We start from the raw sequence: 20,112 nt of genomic DNA, 5'->3' as shown, positions 1-20,112 counted from the left end.
CCAACCCCAACCATCACCCCCTGCAGCCTCTCCCATGTTTCCAGCACAAGCGGCAACCTTTTGGCTGTGATGGAGACTTAGGGTTTCATGACACGTGAGTCCCACCACACCCAAATCAGCCCATCGTGCGGGAGAGCCTCCAGCATCCTCTCCCATCCTAGTGTCCTTCAGATGTTTTGGGCTACAACTCCCATCTTCAGCCCAGTTATGCTGGCTGGGGCTGGTGGCAGTTGTGGTCCAAAGCGACTGAAGAGCACAGGGGTTGGGGAAGCCTGGGTCTCCTAGCTATCTAACCTAAGCAGAACCTCCATGTCCAAATGAAGCCTATCTCTTGGGGGAGGGCTGAGCCTATGGGTCAGAGAGAGAAGGGAGGGCCCCCCCAAATACATTAGCAGGTCCCTCACGTCAGCGGATCCGGGATGAGACTTGTCGCCCTCGAACCTCTTCTTCTCGCCTCATGGACAAAACAGATGTGAGTGCTAAGTGCAAACAGCAGGTGGTGGAACTTGCTCTTCAGGATACCTGCAGCCTCAGGGAACGACAGGATATTACACAGAGCGTTGGTAGCCTGGAGGGACAAGGAGAGGAGAACGGCATTCAGCAGAGGTCATCGTCAGATCAAGATCTCAGACTCAGACGCGACTCAGAGCCTCGGTCCATCTCACTCAGTGTTGTCTACACTGACTAGCAGTGGCTGTCCAGGGTTTCAGGCGAGGGACTCCCCGACATGGAGATGCTGGGGCCCTTCTGCATACAAAGCAGGTGCTCACAGGATGGACCACTTATTAAGATGCACCCCCCTCCCAGCAAGAAGCCCCCAGCCCCATCCAGCTCCCATTCAAAACAATCCAGGAGAGAGAAACTGACCGCCATTGGCATTTGAGAAGTGCTGCGTCGCCTGGAAGTGACTTCCGCTTTGGGGTCTTCATCCTGCAGCCTTTTCAGGAGGGGTCTCAGCAGCTTGCCGCTGGTATACAGATTGGCAACCAACGCCTTCCAGATCTCTGCGGCACTTCTGCAATTTTTCAAAACAGAATTTTTCATTTTTCCTTTTCTTAAAAAAAGTCAGGCCTTTGATATTTTATTTATATTGCACATACATTAGCAAAGAAAGAAACCACAACTTGGAGCACAATTTTTTGCAAGTACGAAATTCAATATAAATAAATATAAATTAAGAAACCCCTTAAATCTAGCCCTCCCCATTTTCACATCACAAAAACTTACTCATCACACTCCATCGAGCAGTCCAACAGGCTGTCTACAACCGGCTGCAGGCGCTTGGTGGCTAGGCTGACAATAGCCGAAAGCGTCTGTTCCTTAGTGTGGGTGTCGAGGATCTGGGGGAGATGGTAGTAAATCTCCTTCACAACCATAGGCAGCTGGAAGAAGATAAAAGAAGACCAAAATGAGAAAGTGTGGTGAACCTGTTTCTATTTTGCTTAATGTATGTAGGGTTTGGTGTCAGCGTTACTCGTGCCGGTTCTCTGCTGTTCACTTGTGTTTTTTTATAATAATTTTTATTGATTTACAACACAGATATACAATTTTATCCAATTTTAAACAAATAAATTCTCTCTTTTTGGACTTCCTTCAGCTTCTCTGACAATCATCCATCATTACCTCTTAATTACGCATTCCTTCTCCTTAGTATTGTCTTTAGTCTTCCCTCCCACTTCTATTATTTTTTATAACAATACATCTCAAATTTCACAGTGCTTCTTGAAATACAGTGGTGCCTCGCAAGACGAAATTAATCCGTTCCGCGAGTCTCTTCGTCTTGCGGTTTTTTTGTCTTGCGAAGCACGGCTATTAGCGGCTTAGCGGCTATTAGCGGCTTAGCGGCTTTAAGAAAAAGGAAACAAACTTGCAAGAACTCGCAAGACGTTTCGTCTTGCAAAGCAAGCCCATAGGGAAATTCGTCTTGCGGAACGACTCAAAAAACGGAAAACTCTTTCATCTAGCGAGTTTTTCGTCTTGCGAGGCATTCGTCTTGCGGGGCATCACTGTATCACTAACGTTGTTTGCACATCACATGTATTTTTCAGATATTCTACAAATTTTCCCCAGTCTTCGATGAACTTTTGGTCCTTAAGATATCTAATTTCCCCAGTTAGCTTGTCCAATTCTGCATGGTCTGTCAGTTTCAGTCTCCAATCTTCAATCGTCAGCATTTCCTCTTGTTTCCATTTCTGGGCCAGTAAAATCCTTGCAGCTGTAACTGCATATTGGAAGAGTTTACAGTCAGAGAATCATAGAATCATAGAATCCTAGAGTTGGAAGAGACCACAAGGGCCATCGGGTCCAACCCCCTGCCAAGCAGGAAACACCATCAGAGCACTCCTGACATATGGATGAAGAGGAACCATTGATGAGCACCCTTTGGGTTCGGTCAGTCAGCCAGTTACAAATCCACTGAGTGGTAGCATAGTCAAGACCGCATTTTACCAGCTTGTTTACAAGAATATCATGGGGCACCTTGTCAAATGCCTTGCTGAAATCAAGGTAGGCTACATCCACTGCGTTCCCTTCATCTACCAGGCTTGTAATTCTGTCAAAAAACGAGATCAGGTTAGTCTGACATGACTTATTTTTCAGAAATCCATGCTGACTATTGGTGATCACAGCATTCCTTTCTAGGTGCTCACAGACTGTTTGCTTAATGATCTGCTCCAGAATCTTCCCTGGTATTGATGTCAGACTGACTGGGCGGTAATTATTTGGGTCCTCTCTTTTCCCCTTTTTGAAAATAGGGACAACATTTGCCCTCCTCCAGTCTGCCGGGACTTCGCCTGTTCTCCAGGAATTCTCAAAGATGACTGCCAGTGGTTCTGAGATCACATCTGCCAGTTCTTTTAATACTCTTGGATGCAGTTCCTCTGGCCCTGGAGACTTGAATACATTTAAACTAGCCAAGTATTCTTGTACTATCTCCTTAGTTATTCTGGGCTGTGTTTCCTCTGCTGAATCATTTGCTCCAAATTCTTCAGGTCGGGCATTGTTTTCTTTATCGGAGAAGACTGAGGCAAAGAAGGCATTGAGGAGTTCAGCCCTTTCTGTGTCCCCTGTTTGCATTTCACCATCTTCTCCTCTGAGTGACCCCACGGTTTCTTTGTTCTTCCTTTTGCTACGAACATACCCATAAAAGCCTTTTTTGTTGCTTTTAACCTCTCTAGCAAGCCTGAGTTCATTCTGTGCTTTAGCTTTTCTGACTTTGTGTCTACACGTGCTGGCTATTTGTTTGAATTCCTCTTTGGTGGTTTCCCCCCTTTTCCATTTTTTGTACACATCCTTTTTTAATCTTAACTCTGTTAAAAGTTCTTTAGATAGCCACCCTGGCTTCTTTAAGCACCTTCCATGTTTCCGTCTCACTGGTATTGCCTGACGTTGTGCTTTTACTATCTCCCTCTTAACAAACTCCCAGCCATCATGAACTCCCTTTCCTTTTAGTATTACTGTCCATGGGATCTCACCCAGCACTTCCCTAAGTTTTATGAAGTCGGCTTTCTTAAAGTCAAGAAATTGAGTCCTAGTATGCTTGGCTGCTCCTTTCCGCTGTATAGTAAACTTCAGAAGAGCATGATCACTCGTGCCTAATGATCCTTCCACTTCTACCCCACTAACCAGGTCATCAACATTGGTTAGGACCAGATCTAAAATGGCTGTTCCTCTTGTTGCTTCTCCCACTTTCTGGACAATGAAGTTGTCTGCAAGGCCAGTGAGGAATCTGTTTGACCTTATGCTCTTGGCTGAGTTTGACATCCAACAAATATCCGGGTAATTGAAGTCCCCCATTACTACTATCTCCCTTCCTTTTGCATGCTTGGCCATCTGTTCCAGGAAGGCATCATCTATGTCCTCCGTTTGGCTTGGGGATCTATAGTAAACTCCCACAATGAGGTCTCTGTTATTCTTCTCTCCCTTAATTTTGACCCAAATGCTCTCACTTTGGCTTTGAGGTTCTAAATCTTGGATCTCTTCACAGGTATACACATCCCTGACATATAACACCACTCCTCCTCCTTTCTTGTCTGGTATGTTTCTCTGAAATAGATTGTATCCCCCCATTATTACATTCCAATCGTGGGACTTATCCCACCAGGTTTCAGTGATGCCTATTATGTCATATTTAGTTTGCTGTACCAAGAGCTCAAGCTCATCTTGTTTATTTCCCATGCTTTGCGCATTAGTGTACAGACAATGAAGTCCATTAATCATTCCCCCGTGTCTCTTATTTAAGGATTTTTCCCTCCCACCACTAGGTCTGCGTGCTGTTTGCTCCATTTGGTCTATGACATTTGGATGATCATCTTCATCAATTGATAGACTCCTACCTTCAGGAGCACTGTCTCCCTCCCCCACATTAGTCAGTTTAAAGCCCTCCTGATGAGGTTTCTGAGATTTTTGGCAAAAACATTTCTCCCAACCGTTGTGAGGTGCAGCCCATCGCTTGCCAGAAGTCCATCTTCAAGAAACTGCAGTCCGTGATCTAAGAATCCAAACCGTTCCTGTTTACACCATTTGCGAAGCCAGTTGTTCACTTCCACTATTTTTCCCTCTCTCCCTGGGCCACCTCGTTCAACTGGGAGGACAGATGAGATGACAATTTGTGCATTTAGTTGCTTCAATTTCCTGCCGAGAGCCTCGTAGCCTCTTTTGATCTTCTGGAGGCTATTGCTTGCAGTGTCATTGGTTCCCACATGAACCAAGAGGAAGGGGTATTTGTCAGTCTTTTCTTCTTATCTCGTTTCCTGTAATCCCTAAAAGAAAAGCCTCTGGTTTCTTTACAAAACGTATATTTTAACATCTTTTTCAATTCATTATATATACTCTCCCAGAAACTTTTCACTTTCTTACAATCCCACCACATATGATAAAACGTTCCTTCTTTTTCTTTACATTTCCAACACTTATTACACGTCTTAAACATTTTTGCCAATTTTACTGGTGTTATATACCATCTATAAAACATTTTCATCACATTTTCCTTTAACGCCGTGCATGCAGTAAATTTTAAGTTTTCTTTCCATAGTTTTTCCCAATCATCAAATTGTATATTATAACCGAAATCTCTGGCCCATTGTATCATTACCGATTTCACTTTTTCATCTTGCGTATGCCATTCCAAAAATATCTTATACATTTTTGACAGAATTTTACAATCATTGTTTATTATGTCGATTTGAAACTTAGAATCTTTTTCTGCATAACCACTTTCTTTAAAATCTTTTTTAAACATTTCATTCAACCTGAAAATAATGCAACCAATCATAATCATATTCTTTAACTTGTTCATATGGTTTTAATTTCCATTTTCCTCCTTCTTTAATTATCAGTTCACCATATGTAATCCATTTACCTCTCATATTAATTTTCTTTACACTCATAACTTCTAACGGAGATAACCAGTGTGGAACTCTTGGTTCTAATAGGTTTTTATACCTATCCCATATTTCTATTAACGCACTCCGGAAGATGTGGTTCCCAAAGCCTTTGTGAATTTTCTTCTTCCCACACCATAAGTACGCGTGCCATCCAAATCTGTTATCAAAGCCTTCTAAGTCCAGTAACTCTTTATTTTCTAATTTTATCCATTCTTTCAACCAGCAAAGACATGCTGCTTCATAATATAACTTCAGGTCTGGCAGGGCAAAGCCTCCTCTTTCCTTCGCATCTGTTAGTAGCTTAAATTTAATTCTCGGCTTTTTGCCCTGCCAGATATACCTTGAGATCACTCTTTGCCACTCTTTAAAAATCGTTACCCCCTTTATTATGGGGATAGTCTGAAACAAAAATAACATCTTTGGAAGGACGCTCATCTTTATCGCAGAAATTCTGCCCCAAAAAGATAGTTTCATTCTACCCCACACCTCCAGATCTTTCCTTATTCCGTTCCAAACCGGTATGTAATTGTTCTGATACAAATCAATGTTTTTAGGAGTTAACCAAATTCCTAAATAGAATCATAGAATCATAGAATCATAGAGTTGGAAGAGACCACAAGGGCCATCGAGTCCAACCCATCGAGTCCAATATTTTACCTTTTTCACACCTCTATCTCTGTTTGTTGTTGCATTATTTCTTTTTTTTTTAAAAAAAAAATATTTATTACTTTTCCAACAATTTAAACACTACAAAAACAATACAATACAATACAAAAACACTACCTAACATTGACACATTAAACACATTGAACTAACAAAACAAAACAAAAACAGTAAAATAAATCAAACAATTTCATTATCCCATCTTTCATTCACTTTTTTCCACGACGTCCTCACACCTCCCTTTTTGTATTCCACTTCTGTTAATTGTTTCAGCAATTCCTTTCCATCTTCCTCGGTTTTCTATCCTATAATTATCTTAACACATTCTAACCTTATTTTTTCCTTTAATACTCTATTAATCTATTTATACTTAATTCCTTATATCATTTCTACTAAAGCCATATAACTTCATTCCAACATTTTTCTAACATTCATTAATTTTACAGTATTTCTGTAAATAGTCTTTAAACTTTTTCCAATCTTCTTCCACCAACTCTTCTCCCTGGTCTCAGATTCTGCCAGTCATTTCCGCCAATTCCATATAATCCATCAACTTCATCTGCCATTCTTCCCAGGTGGGTAAATCTTGTGTCTTCCAATACTTCGCGATTGTTGTTGCATTACTTCTATCATACTTTGCTCCATATTTTTTGTAATTATTTTAGTTTTCTTATTTAATTTGAACCCTGCCACTTTCCCAAATTGTTCAATCTCCTCTAATAGTTCTTTTACACTTTCTATTGGTTCTTCAATCGTTATTACCAGATCGTCTGCAAAGGCTTTAACTTTATATTCATTCTGGCCAACTGTTATCCCTTTTATTAATTTGTTTTGTCTAACTGCATTAAGAAAGACCTCCAGGACCATTATAAACAGCAATGGCGAAAGCAGACATCCTTGCCTAGTTCCTTTAGATATTTTAATATCTTCCGTAGTCACATTATTTACAATCAATTTAGCTCTCTGTTCTGTATATATTGCCTTTATCCCATTGAAAAACTCTTTTCCCACCTCCACATACTCCAGATTTTTCAACATAAAGTCCCATGCTATGTTGTCAAAGGCCTTTTCTGCATCCACAAACATAAGTATAGCTTGTTTCTCATTCCTGGCAGTCAGATATTCCAAAATATTAATTATGTTCCTTACATTATCCTTCATCTGTCTACCTGGAAGGAAACCTGCTTGATCCTTATGAATAGTTTCTAATAATATCTTTTTCATTCTTCTTGCTAAGATCCCTGCAAAAATTTTGTAGTCTGTATTCAGCAATGAAATAGGCCTATAGTTTTTAACTTGGGTTAAATCCGAGTCCTGTTTTGGGATAAGTGTAATGAATGCTTCTTTCCACGTTTCCGGGATGTCTCTTTCCTTTAAAATATTATTCATAACTTCTTTTAAAGGTATCATCAGAACATCTTTTAACTCTTTATAATAACCTGATGTAAATCCATCTGGCCCTGGGGCCTTTCCCCTCTATTAGGGCATTCAGTTGGTCTTTTTTATCTGCCGGGATCCTTTGCACCTTTTTCCCTTTTAAAAATCTCTCAATTTTCCTCATATTTTTCCTTTCTTTATTTTTATATGGTTGTCTGTAAAAGTCCAAGAATCCTTTTCTAATTTCTTTCGGATTATCTATCTCTTCGCCATTCACAATGATTCTGTTAATTGTGTTCTGCTCCTTTCTTTTTTTTATTTGCCACGCAAGCCATTTGCCTGATTTGTTAGCGAATTCAAAGTTTCTCTGTCTTAACTTTTTAATATTCCATTCCACTTCTTTGTTTATTATCATTGCAAATTGTGATTGCAAGGTCTTAATTTCTTGTTTTATTTTGGAGTTATTCGGTTTTCTAATAAATTTTTGTTCATTGTCCATTATCTGCTTTAAAATTTCCTTTCCCCCCTTTTCTCTGTTTTTATTCTTCAATGAATTCTGCTGGATAAAAAAACCTCGCATCACAGCCTTGCTTGCGTCCCATACTACGCTCATCTTTGTACCCTTGTTGCAATTCTCAACAAAGTATTCAGTTAGTTTCTTTTGTGCTTTTCCTACAATTTTCTGGTCATCCAAAAGATAACCCTTAATTTTCCATCTAAATGTTCTTTCTTCAAAGCCTTTTAGTTCCAATTTTATTGGATTATGATCTGAGATTACTTTAGATTGTATTTCAACTTGTAGTATTCTTGGAGTCAGTTCATTCGAAACCCATATTTGATCTATTCTTGACATTGACTGGTTCGATTCAGAAAACTATGTAAATTGTTTCTCCACTTGTGTTCCTTTGGTGGTGAGAGAGGTTGGGGTTGGCCTAGGGTGTAGTTGTTTGTTTGTGATTGGCTGTGGTGATCTTTGTTTTCGTGTGAGAGTGGGGTGGGTGGGTGTTTTGGATCAGGTTAGCCATATTGATTTGCATGCTGTTGGTGGATTATTGTCATTGTCTTGTTGGGCTGTGTATGTGATAAAGGGGAGCCATACCGGGGTGAAGGCGTCTTCTTCTGTTTGTCCCTGTGTCAGTTTCAGTTTATTGGTTAATTTTTCTAGTAGGGCTGTTTCCCATACTATTTGGTACCATTGGTCCAGGCTTACTCCTGACAAGTCTCTCCAGTGTCTGGTTATGGTGTTTCTGGCTGCTGAAAGTAGGTGGGTGTCAGGGGTTCAGGGACAGAGGCACAGGTGAGTTGGGAGACGGAGAGCGATGGGGAAGAATCCCAGGACAGTGAGGAAGAGGATGACAATGACTTGAGGTCTTCCATGAGTCTCTCAAGTGAATCGGAGGATTCCCAGAAGGGGGCGCCCCTGGTCAGGCCAAGGGGGGTCACAGGGGGGACTTGCCAGGAGCAGGGAAGCAGCAGGGAAACCCCGAGTGGGAGTGGGAGATCGGGGCCGGCTTCCCAGCAGGAACGGAGTGAAGAGGGTGGAGTTCCCAGTGTGGCACACGGAGCAGAGCAGGAAGGAGACAGGGGAAGGAGATCGGGGCAGGACGTCCTGCCGGAAGGGGCGGAGAGTAGTACAGGGAGTAGTGTGAGTGTCAAGAGGAAGGTCAGGGGTAGCGAACGCGCGCCAAGTTCAAATGTGGAGGCGCGCGAAAATGCAGAGAGCCCGGAGGAGGAGCCTGGCCCCAAAGCACGAAGGAGGGGGGAGCAGGCATCTGAGGAATCCGCTTCAGGGGAAAGCAGGAGGGAAGGAACCCAGGGGGGCAGAAAGACCCTGCGGAAAAGGAAAGACAGGAAGAGGTGGACCAGCACAAGCCTCTTAAACTGGTGTAGGGGCGGGACCGATTCAGAGGGGACTTCAAATGTCTAAGGCTAAGAGACGCGGGGCTGCACGCCTCAGTTGTGGAACCAATAATGAACTGCAATAAACATCCTTGTATATAAGAAGATCTTGGCGTTGGTCTTTTGTGAGCTGAGACCTGAGGCAGCCCCTGACAGTAAGTCCCCTCCCTAAAGTACGCAAAAAAATTTTTTGCAAAGCTCACGAAGTTTGGCAGCCATGAGTATGGAGGAGCAGATAGCTGATCTACGCAACACAGTCTCCCAGCTTACCACTGTGGTAGTGGTCTCCCAGAAGAAGGGGGAAGAGGCGGAGAAGCGGTGCCAAGATCTGCAAGCCAGGTGGGATCATGCATGCCAAGTGGGGTTCCCGGGATCCAGATCTGCAGGAGTAGGACTGGGCCGAAGGGGGGGCAATCTGGTAGCCCACTTCGATGGGAACCTGAAGCAGTACCCCAGTTTTCGAGCAGACGTAGAATATGCGTTGCATTTGCTTCGCGACGACTTTAAAGATGAGGAGGAGAAAGTGGGTTTCATTGTGTCCCACTTGCATGGGGAAGCGAGGGCTTGGCTGCGCAATCTGTGGCGCGAGGATTGCCCTGCTCGAAGGGACTCCGATGAATTTATCAAATGCATGGACGCTTGTTTCCAATCTACCGTGGATGTGGATGTAGCACGCCAAGAGATGCATGGTTTAAGGCAAGGCAAGGCTACAGTACGTCAGTATCATGCTCGCTTTTTCACCTTGCTGAATGTGCTGAGATGGGAGAAAGACTCTCTGGCAGTCAGAGACTTGTTTTGGGAGGGGCTCTCTGGCCCTGTGAAAGACGAACTGGCAAGGGGGGACCGGCCCAAAACCCTGGCAGAAATGGTGCAGCGGGCGCTCGCCATTGGAGTACGCCACGAAGAACGCCCTTGGCGCAATGAGGGGGGTAGCCAGCTTCACGCACCGTCTAGAGTGCCTCCTTTCCTTCCCAGAGATCCAGGACGTACGCGTCCCTCACCTCAGCTGCAGGCAGGGGAGGAACCAATGGAACTGGGGAGTGCAAAGGCTCTGTCAGCTGCCGGAGCCCCAGCATCCGGAACAGTCAAGAAGAAGCCTCCTAGAGGGAACAGGAAGTGTTACATCTGTGACAGTGGGATGCACATGGCCAAAGAGTGTCCCCAGAGGCTCCACAAGCACACTGCAGCCTTAGCAACAGTAACTGCAGCAGCACAACATGAAGAGCAGTTTCAGGGAAACGGCAATGCCTGGCTGGAAGCAGAGATGCTGGGGCACAGCCAGGCGAGTCAGTAAGGCAGTCCCCAGCGCTTTTGCAGCCCACAGACCCCCTGCCACCCAAGCCAGTGGTGCAGCTCACTGCAACTCTCCAGCTACCTAATGGACGCACCCTGGAAGTCCCCATTACAATTGACAGTGGGAGCAACGCAGACTTCGTGGGGGTGCAATTCGTCAAGCAGCATCGCATAGAGCTCCTACCAGCCACGCTGCCTTTGAACGTCGTCACGGTGGATGGCAGGAAGTTGCTGGGTGGGCAGGTGGTACAACAGACGCCACCCATGGTGATGCAGATTGGCAATCACCGAGAAGTCATCAGTTTCAACATCACCCGCCTGTCAGACACGCCTATAGTGTTAGGCATGAGTTGGCTGGATAGGCACAGCCCAACCATGGCGTGGTACCAGCGGCAGCTCACCTTCGGCTCGTCCTACTGCGCACAGCATTGCATCCAGACCGGTCAAGAGGAGGAGGGCCAAGAGGAAGGGCAGCAGCTGAGGCTCAGCATGGCGTAAGCAGTACCCCTCAAGTACAAGGGGTTTTTGGAGGTCTTCTGCGAGAAGGAGGCTGACCAGTTGCCACCCCACCGGCCCTACGACTGCGCAATTGACCTCTTGCCAGGGACAACGCTACCGACTGCGAAGCTGTATTCCATGTCCGAGGATGAGATGCAGGAGCTCAGGGAGTTCATAGATCACAACCTGCAGTGGGGATTCATCCGAGAATCAAAGGCAGTAGGGGGCAGTCCTGTGTTTTTCGTGAAGAAGAAGGACACGCCCCAAAAAAGGCTGATCGTAGACTATCGCTTCATAAACTCGAAGACAAAGCCTGCAGCCTTTCCCATGCCCAAGATTGACGACCTGCTCGGGACGGTGAGGAAAGGGAAGATCTTCACCAAGTTGGATCTCCGCGGCGCATACAATCTCATACGCGTGCGAGAGGGTGATGAGTGGAAGACGGCCATGTTCACGCCGTTGGGCACCTACGAATACAGAGTTATGCCGTTTGGTCTCCAAAATGGCTCCCACTTTTTCCAAGCTTTTATGCACCACGTGCTAGCGGGACTCCTCTACAAGAAGTGCGTATGTTTCCTCGACGACATTCTGATCTTCTCGGAATCGCCAGAGGCGCACGAGAGCGATGTTAAGGAGGTCCTGCAGAGGCTACGGGAGCACAGGCTCTACGCCAAGCTGGAGAAGTGCCAATTCGACGTGACGGAGGTGGATTTTCTGGGCTATAGGCTGTCCGACAGGGGACTAGCCATGGACAGCGCCAAGGTCCGCGCGGTGTTGGACTGGAAGAGCCTGCGAACTCAGAAGGAGGTCCAGAGGTTCGTCGGCTTCGCCAACTTTTACCGCAAGTTCATCAGGGGTTTCGCCAGGGAGACGGCAGCTATCACGGACACTCTCAGCTCCAAGAAGAAGAAGTTCACCTGGAGGGACCAGGCGGAGCAGTCCTTCAGGAGACTTAAGAGTCTCTTCGCGTCCGAAGAACAGCTGTTACACGTGAATCCCGGCAGGCCCATGCGGGTGGAAACTGACGCATCTGACAGAGCGGTGGGGGCCGTCCTCTTACAGGAAGACCCGCAGGGGAACTGGAGGCCCTGCGCTTTCTACTCCCGGAAGCTCAGCAAGTTGGAACAGAACTACACCATCTGGGGCAGGGAGTTGCTGGCCATCCACGCAGCTTTCAAGGCATGGAGGCACTTCCTCATCGGAGCCAAGCACACCGTGCAGGTCCGCACGGACCACAAGAACCTAGAGTACTGGCGCACGGTGAAGCTACAGAGCCAGAGGCACATACGCTGGGCGGAGTTCTTTGCGGATTTCGATTTCAGGATAGAGTACATCCCAGGTGACAACAATGTCATAGCAGATGCGCTCTCCAGGAAACCGCAGTATCTCGAGGAGGCGGCACCGGTGGCAGCCAAGCACATTTTTGCACCGCAGGCGTGGGCGTGCGCTTCAGCCGCCGTGGACCTGGAGGCGGTGCGTCGCGCGTTGCAGGCGGATCCGTTTGCACAGTCCAAGATGGAAGAGGTGCGGAGAGGCACAGCGAAGGACGACGAGTTCCAAATACGCGACGGCCTGCTGACCCGTAAAGGCGCTCTCTACGTTCCGGGTGACGATCTCCGCGCGAAGGTTCTGCAGCAGTTGCACGACGTACCCAGCGCTGGCCACTTCGGCAAGGAAAAGACGACGGAATTAGTGGCCAGAGACTTTTGGTGGCCCCAGATGCGAGGGGAGGTCGCGGATTACGTCGCCAGGTGTTACACGTGCCAAAGGTCCAAGCCAGTGAACCAGAAGCCAGCGGGACTGCTGGAACCGTTGGAGACGCCACTGCAACCGTGGGAGAGGGTGGCGCTGGACTTTGTCACTGATCTGCCCAGTTCGCGAGGCAAGACGGCGGTACTTGTGGTTGTAGACCTGTTCACCAAGATGGCGCATTTCATTCCTTGCGCGAAGGTGGCGACAGCGGAGCAGACCGCCAAACTGTTCATCGACCACGTGTTCAAGGTGCATGGGTTGCCACGGTCTATTCTGTCCGACAGGGGGCGCCAGTTTGTTTCCAGTTTCTGGCAGAAGCTCCTAGGGATCCTGCACGTCAAAATCAACCTGTCGTCGGCGAGACATCCGCAGACCAACGGCCAAGCAGAGAGGGTCAACGCGATCATGCAGCAGTACCTGAGATGTTACGCCAATCAGCGACCCGCGGCTTGGGTGGATTACCTGCCGATGGCTGAGTTTGCCTACAACAACACGAAGCACGCGTCGACGGGGGTGACGCCGTTCTTCGCTAACAATGGAAGGCATCCCAGAACCTTCCCAGGGCTCGTAACGACGGGGGAGGGGGCGCCACAGGAAGCCGACCATTTCGCAGCCGAATTGCAAGAGGTCCACGACGAGCTACGGAGACATTTGGAGCTCGCCAAACAGGCCTATAAGGTGCAGGCAGACAGACACAGGAGGGAGGGGGAAGACATCCAGGTGGGAGACTGGGTATGGTTAGCGGCCCAAGCAGTGCCGGCCAAGTCGTTAGCTAAGAAGAAGCTAGGACACAGGCAACTAGGGCCGTACCAAGTTGAGGCCAGCATCAATCCCGTAGCGTTTCGACTGTCCCTCCCCGAAGGTTCCAGAATGCACCCGGTCTTTCATAGGTCGGTGCTCACCCCCTACAGGGCCCCACACAGATTTCAGGAGTCAGGGACGGCACCAGAACCAAGCGGAGAGTCGCCCAAGAGGGGGAGGTCACCTAGGGCCGAACCAATCAACGAGGTCACAGAGATTCTGGACTCGAGATGGGGGGAAGAGGGAGTAGAATATTTTCTCGCCAGAGAGGGCGCCCCGGCCAGCGCCAACAGTTGGGTGCCGGACTACGCTTTGGACGAACCCCTCCTCAAGGACGAGTTCCATGCCCTTTTCCCACACAGGCCCATGCCAGCACAGTTTTTCGACGATTGGCTTTTCACGCCCACACTTTCCGCCAGCACCTTCCGAGGGTTCTCCTCCGCAGAGGAGATGACGCCAGAGTCGAGCCCTCCAAGGGGATCGTGTTCGGGGTGGACACTGACCCTTCTTACTGGTGGGACGACCTACCAGAAGAGGACTGGCGCACGAGGTGGCGGATGGGGCCTTGGCAAGCAGACCCCACCCAGGCAACAGGGGGAGAGGAGGACATGAACATGTTGGGAGAGGACCATGGGTTCGAGCACACATACAATGAACTGGAAGCAGAGGAGATCGACGTCAACGACCTGTGTCCGGCAGCGACCTCCGCAACGACGGAGCCCCCAGAACCTGCGCCCGAGCAGCGGGAGGGGGGAAGGGGGGGCTTTGAGGGGGGGATGGATGTCAGGGGTTCAGGGACAGAGGCACAGGTGAGTTGGGAGACGGAGAGCGATGGGAATCCCAGGACAGTGAGGAAGAGGATGACAATGACTTGAGGTCTTCCATGAGTCTCTCAAGTGAATCGGAGGATTCCCAGAAGGGGGCGCCCCTGGTCAGGCCAAGGGGGGTCACAGGGGGGACTTGCCAGGAGCAGGGAAGCAGCAGGGAAACCCCGAGTGGGAGTGGGAGATCGGGGCCGGCTTCCCAGCAGGAACGGAGTGAAGAGGGTGGAGTTCCCAGTGTGGCACACGGAGCAGAGCAGGAAGGAGACAGGGGAAGGAGATCGGGGCAGGACGTCCTGCCGGAAGGGGCGGAGAGTAGTACAGGGAGTAGTGCGAGTGTCAAGAGGAAGGTCAGGGGTAGCGAACGCGCGCCAAGTTCAAATGTGGAGGCGCGCGAAAATGCAGAGAGCCCGGAGGAGGAGCCTGGCCCCAAAGCACGAAGGAGGGGGGAGCAGGCATCTGAGGAATCCGCTTCAGGGGAAAGCAGGAGGGAAGGAACCCAGGGGGGCAGAAAGACCCTGCGGAAAAGGAAAGACAGGAAGAGGTGGACCAGCACAAGCCTCTTAAACTGGTGTAGGGGCGGGACCGATTCAGAGGGGACTTCAAATGTCTAAGGCTAAGAGACGCGGGGCTGCACGCCTCGGTTGTGGAACCAATAATGAACTGCAATAAACATCCTTGTATATAAGAAGATCTTGGCGTTGGTCTTTTGTGAGCTGAGACCTGAGGCAGCCCCTGACAGTGGGTTATGAGTTCTTTGTCGTGTAAGTGGGCATTGTTGTCTTGGAAGATGTTTGGTAGGGCCAGTTCTGGGGTGATGTCTTGTTGTTGTTTAGTCGTTTAGTCGTGTCCGACTCTTCGTGACTCCATGGACCAGAGCACGCCAGGCACTCCTGTCTTCCACCACCTCTCGCAGTTTGGTCAGGCTCATGTTGGTAGCTTCAAGAACACTATCCAACCATCTCATCCTCTGTCGTCCCCTTCTCCTTGTGCCCTCCATCTTTCCCAACATCAGGGTCTTGATGTCTAATACTTGCTTAGTTATTTTACATATTTCTCGTATGGCTGTTGTCCAGAATAGTTGGATTTGGGGGCACTCCCACCACATGTGGAGGTATGTGCCTGTGGAGGTGCACCCTCTCCAGCATTTTGGTGAGGTTCCTGGGCATATTAGCGCTAGTTTTCTTGGTCTTAGGTACCACCTGTAGGTGAGTTTCAGAGTGAGTTCTTTTCGTTGATGTGGATTTAAAGGGGGGGTTTAGACCACATTCTGATCCATTGAGTGGGGTTAATCTCATAGCCTTTGTCATTCTCCCATTGTTTTTTTATTCCGTCTAGGGGGTTTGTGGGATTTTGGAGTAGTATTTTGTATATTGCGGATACCATCCCTTTACCGTTTCCCTTTGTTGCTAGGAGGAGGTTTTCAAAGGTTATCAGGGGCCTAGTTGCTGCTGATTTTATTGTTGGATTGTTTAAGAGGGCATGTAATTGGGGATGTGTTAACCAGGGCATTTGGGTGTCTTCTAGTTTGTCTTGTATTTCTTGTGTTGACAAAGGTTTGTTATTTTTACAGAAGTCTATTAGGCGATATAAGCCTTTGGTTTGCCAGGTTTTTATCTGGAGGTTTTGTGCTGCATGGTGGAATAATGGGTGGTAGGGCAGGGGGATTAGTGGGGATGGGGTTGGTATTTTCAATTATGTCCCTCTCTAGGTGTACCCATTGTTTTGTCTCATCTTCTAGTATATATGGGATTATATGGAGTATTTGGCTGGCAATGTAATATGCTTCTATGTTGGGGATTCCCCATCCTCCTTCTGAGGTGGGGAGGTCAGGTATTTGGGGCTTATTTTTGTTTTTTTTATGTGAGAAGATAAAAGAGTGTAGTTTTCTCTGCCCTCTGCGGAGTTGTGTTGGGGGAATCCAGATTGGGAGGGTTTGGAATAGGTAGGTTAGTTTTGGGAGGGTATCATTTTGATCATAGCAAAGTTTTATTAATTGACCTCAGTGTTGCCCATATTGTGTTTCCTTTGCACTGAAATGAACAGGGTGGAATAATGTAATTAAAATACTGCCAAAGCAGACAGCGAGATGAAAAACAGGGTGTTTGATTTTTGGAAGCCGAACTGCAGCAGGATGGAAACAGAGGCGCGAGCCACAGACACGGAAATTGAAGAAGAAGAAGAGTTTGGATTTGATATCCCGCTTTATCACTACCCGAAGGAGTCTCAAAGCGGCTAACATTCTCCTTTCCCTTCCTCCCCCACAACAAACACTCTATGAGGTGAGTGGGGCTGAGAGACTTCAGAGAAGTGTGACTGGCCCAAGGTCACCCAGCAGCTGCATGTGGAGGAGCGGGGAAGCGAACCCGGTTCCCCAGATTACGAGACTACCGCTCTTAACCACTACACCACACTGGCTCTTCTTACTTCCCACACAATGCCTTCTTACTTCCCAGAAAGAAGCTAATTCTAAGTCCGAAGAGAATGTTTTAATTTAGAAGAAACCCGCTCCCCCTGCCTCCGTTTTGAGCCTTACGTTTTCCATCTCAATTCCACATTCCTCAAGGAAGGACCTTAGGAGCTTTCCTGCAGCCTGAGAGACGGCTCTGTCTTCCACTGTCAGGTTGTCAATCGCCTTCAACACGACTTCATTGATCTGGCTGGGCGTGAGGTGCTCCCCAAAAGCCTGGCACAAAGAAGAAAGAAGAGGGAGTTTTCTTCTGCTCCACACTCTGACCACGTTTCAGTAGTCCAAGGGTGCCTTCACAAACCAAGTGAAAGACATCTCCACTCTGCCTTGAGAGGGTTGAACTAAGTGACCCCCGCATCCCTTCCAACTCTACAATTCGGTGATTCTATTTATGTGTTTATTTAAGTAGCTGAAAGATTTTACAACAAACAAAACTAAAAGTCAGGTGACGCCTTGCTATTTTCGATCCACATCTTAAATTGGTTATGACATTGGAACATGAAGAGGTTCAATCTAAAATCAGACTAGAAAATTTTAAAAAAATTCTCGCAGGAACAGAGAGGGTGAATAATAGTGGCTATCCGTTATATAACCAATGCCAAACAGACTGGGTGGGAACCTGCCGGCTGTGTGTTTAGTTCTTAATATACAACAAAAACACCCACCACAAGGTTGGCATAGTTCATTGGCTTGGCAGTGCCTCGTGAAAGATGCACCGAATGAGTCAACTTTTCCTATTCTTTTTCCGCCCTGAGGAGCCCATGCATGGTTCTCTCTCCTCCCCGTTTTAGTCTCATGAGGTAGGTTAGACTGAGAGACTGTGACTGACTTGTGAGTTTCAGGGCTGAGTGGGGATCTGAACCCTAGGTCTCCCAGCACCTGGTAGAATTTCAATAAGTAGAATTCTGCATGCAGTTTAGGCTACCGGGCACTTGTCTTTGAGCAATTGATTCTAATACAATGCATTTCTGAATGTTATTTACACTAATAGCTCGCGCATGTATTTTTTTGCACACTGTTTGGCATTGCGAAATTCAAGGACATGTGAATTTCAAAGGCAGGTTGTGTTTCAGTTCTCCTATTGTTTCTGAAAGCCTCGATTTGATAGTTTGGCTTCCAGTGTGAACTGCTCTGAATCTCTCCCTCATCCCTAGAAGGCGTGGGCTGCCTGAGGGCAGGCTGAAGTTAGTGGGGCAGGGCCCCATTGGCCCGAATGAGCAAATCTTTGCTAACTGGGAGTGGCTGCGGTCTTAGCAATAAAGAGTACAAAAAGCCACCCCTACCTTGGCCACTTTTGCGATGTTGTAGTGGAAGAGGGAGGGCCCAGGGATGAAAAAGTCTTCTCGGACCCATCTGACCATCTTGCCTTTCTTATTTTTATTCCCCCTCTTCTCCAGTTCCTTACCTAAGCAGGGTCGGGTTTTGGAATATGCATGCAAAAGAAACCAGCATTAGTTCTCCCTGCTCAAAACCTCCAGTTTTCCCACTGGGACCAACAAAAACAATTATTGATTTCACCTCAAAAATTATAATTCAGAACTGGGAAAAAGGTTCAGAAGGGGGCAACCAAAAGGACTGGGGTGCTTGTGGAGCTGGTTGCAGCATTTGGGGGGGGGGGGTCCGTTTAGAAAAATGGCGAGGAAGAGGAGACACAATGTATGGCATGGAGAAAGTGGAGAGAGAAAGCTTTCTCTCTCACCGTCAGAACATGAGAACAACTGGACCTCCAATGAAACTGAAGTTTCAGGATGGTCCTTCTTCTTGCAGTGCACAGCTAAACTCTGGAACTCCCTGCCACAGGAGGCACTGATGGCCATGGACCAAGATGGCTTTCAAAGAAGATGAGGCAAATTCATGGAAGAGAAGGCTACCCATGGCTATTAGCCAGGATGGCTATGCTCTGCCTCCATGGTCAGAGGCAGCAAAGTACAGGAGTAGAAAGAGCTTGAATTCTGCTTGCTGGATTCCCACAGGCATCTGGTCAACCCCTGTGGGAACAGGATGCTGGACTGGGCTGGGCCAGAAGGCTTTTCTGATGTTCTTCAGCAGTGAATCCCTCCCCCAAGACTGCCCTCTCGTCTCTGGCCAACAGGGTGTTGGCGTTAGGCCAGTGCTGGCACGAATTCTGGCCCTCCTGAACTCCCTGATCAACCCCAGCAGCAGCCAGCATGGGCAACACTCAGGGATGATGGGGGTTGGAGCAGCCTCTGGAGGGCTACAGACCTCCCACCCTGCGGCTTACAAGAAACAAGCCATTTCCCAGCATCGCCCTCACCCATTTTGGCTATCATGATGTAATGGAGATGGTATAACGCCTCCGCTGACTGCAGGCCAATCTCCTTCACATTGTCTGTGAGGTGAAGGGACAAGAGCGCCACCAGCTGCCCAAGAAGGGGGAAATCCTGGGATACCTAGGAGGTGGAGAGAGAGAGATGCACAGTCAGCCCTCGTCCCACAGAGCCCAGCAAGAGAAAACCATCTGGCATGCTTTCAGTCGGCAAAGGTGGCAGAGGGGCGCAGGGCAAGAGAGCTGTGCTTAGGTGGCCCACCCTAGGCTTGCCCCAGGGCTTTTTCCCCAGCCAGAACTCACTGGAACTCAGTTCTGGCTGTTGAATGGTTGAATGTTGAATGGCTGTGTCAGCATTTGGGTGTAGTATATAAGGAGCAGCACCTAGCTCTCCCATTACCCTGGGGGATGGGTTGGTGGTTGGGTCTGGTTTGTTGTTGATCTGTCCTGGAGTGTCAACACAAGGGGGCTTGTGAAGAAGGCGCAGCAGAGACTGTGCTTTTTGAGAATTCTAAGGAAAAACCATCTTCCGCAGAAACTGCTGCTTGCCTTCTATCACTGTGCCATTGAGAGTGTGCTCACTTATGGCTTATGTGTGTGGTACGGAAGCTGTACTACCCAGGACAGGATGGGGTTGTGCAGAGTTGTTAAGGCAGCAGAGAGCATTGTTGGCTGCCCACTCTCCACCTTAGAGCAGATTTATGCCACAAGGTGCCATAGGAAGGCACTGGACATAGTAAAAGATCCATCGCATCCTGGTCACTGTCTCTTCGAGCTCCTGCCGTCGGGACAGAGATACAGGACAATGAAGACAAGAACGAGCCGTCTTAAGAACAGCTTCTTCTCCAGAGCGATCTCGGCCCTGAA

At 47.8% G+C, this 20,112-nt stretch overlaps 1 protein-coding gene across 1 annotated transcript in view; it reads right to left on the bottom strand.

The window, feature by feature from the left end:
• Nucleotides 1–400: 400 nt before the first annotated feature.
• LOC144327889 (maestro heat-like repeat family member 5) overlaps nucleotides 401–20,112 on the bottom strand; it is a 55,083-nt gene continuing 35,371 nt past the window's right edge. Inside the window, exons 11-16 of the mRNA XM_077929532.1 lie at nucleotides 19,234–19,369; nucleotides 18,242–18,363; nucleotides 17,025–17,174; nucleotides 1,228–1,382; nucleotides 868–1,015; nucleotides 401–568 (exon numbers count right to left, since the gene is read on the bottom strand). Of these exons, the coding sequence (XP_077785658.1) occupies nucleotides 401–568; nucleotides 868–1,015; nucleotides 1,228–1,382; nucleotides 17,025–17,174; nucleotides 18,242–18,363; nucleotides 19,234–19,369 (879 nt within the window). The remainder of the gene's footprint in view (nucleotides 569–867; nucleotides 1,016–1,227; nucleotides 1,383–17,024; nucleotides 17,175–18,241; nucleotides 18,364–19,233; nucleotides 19,370–20,112) is intronic.

This window comes from Podarcis muralis, chromosome 5 (genome assembly GCF_964188315.1).
Source record: "Podarcis muralis chromosome 5, rPodMur119.hap1.1, whole genome shotgun sequence".
Lineage (NCBI taxonomy): Eukaryota > Metazoa > Chordata > Lepidosauria > Squamata > Lacertidae > Podarcis > Podarcis muralis.
The sequence above is the reverse complement of the archived record's forward strand: the minus strand, read 5'-3'. Positions and strand labels throughout refer to the sequence as shown.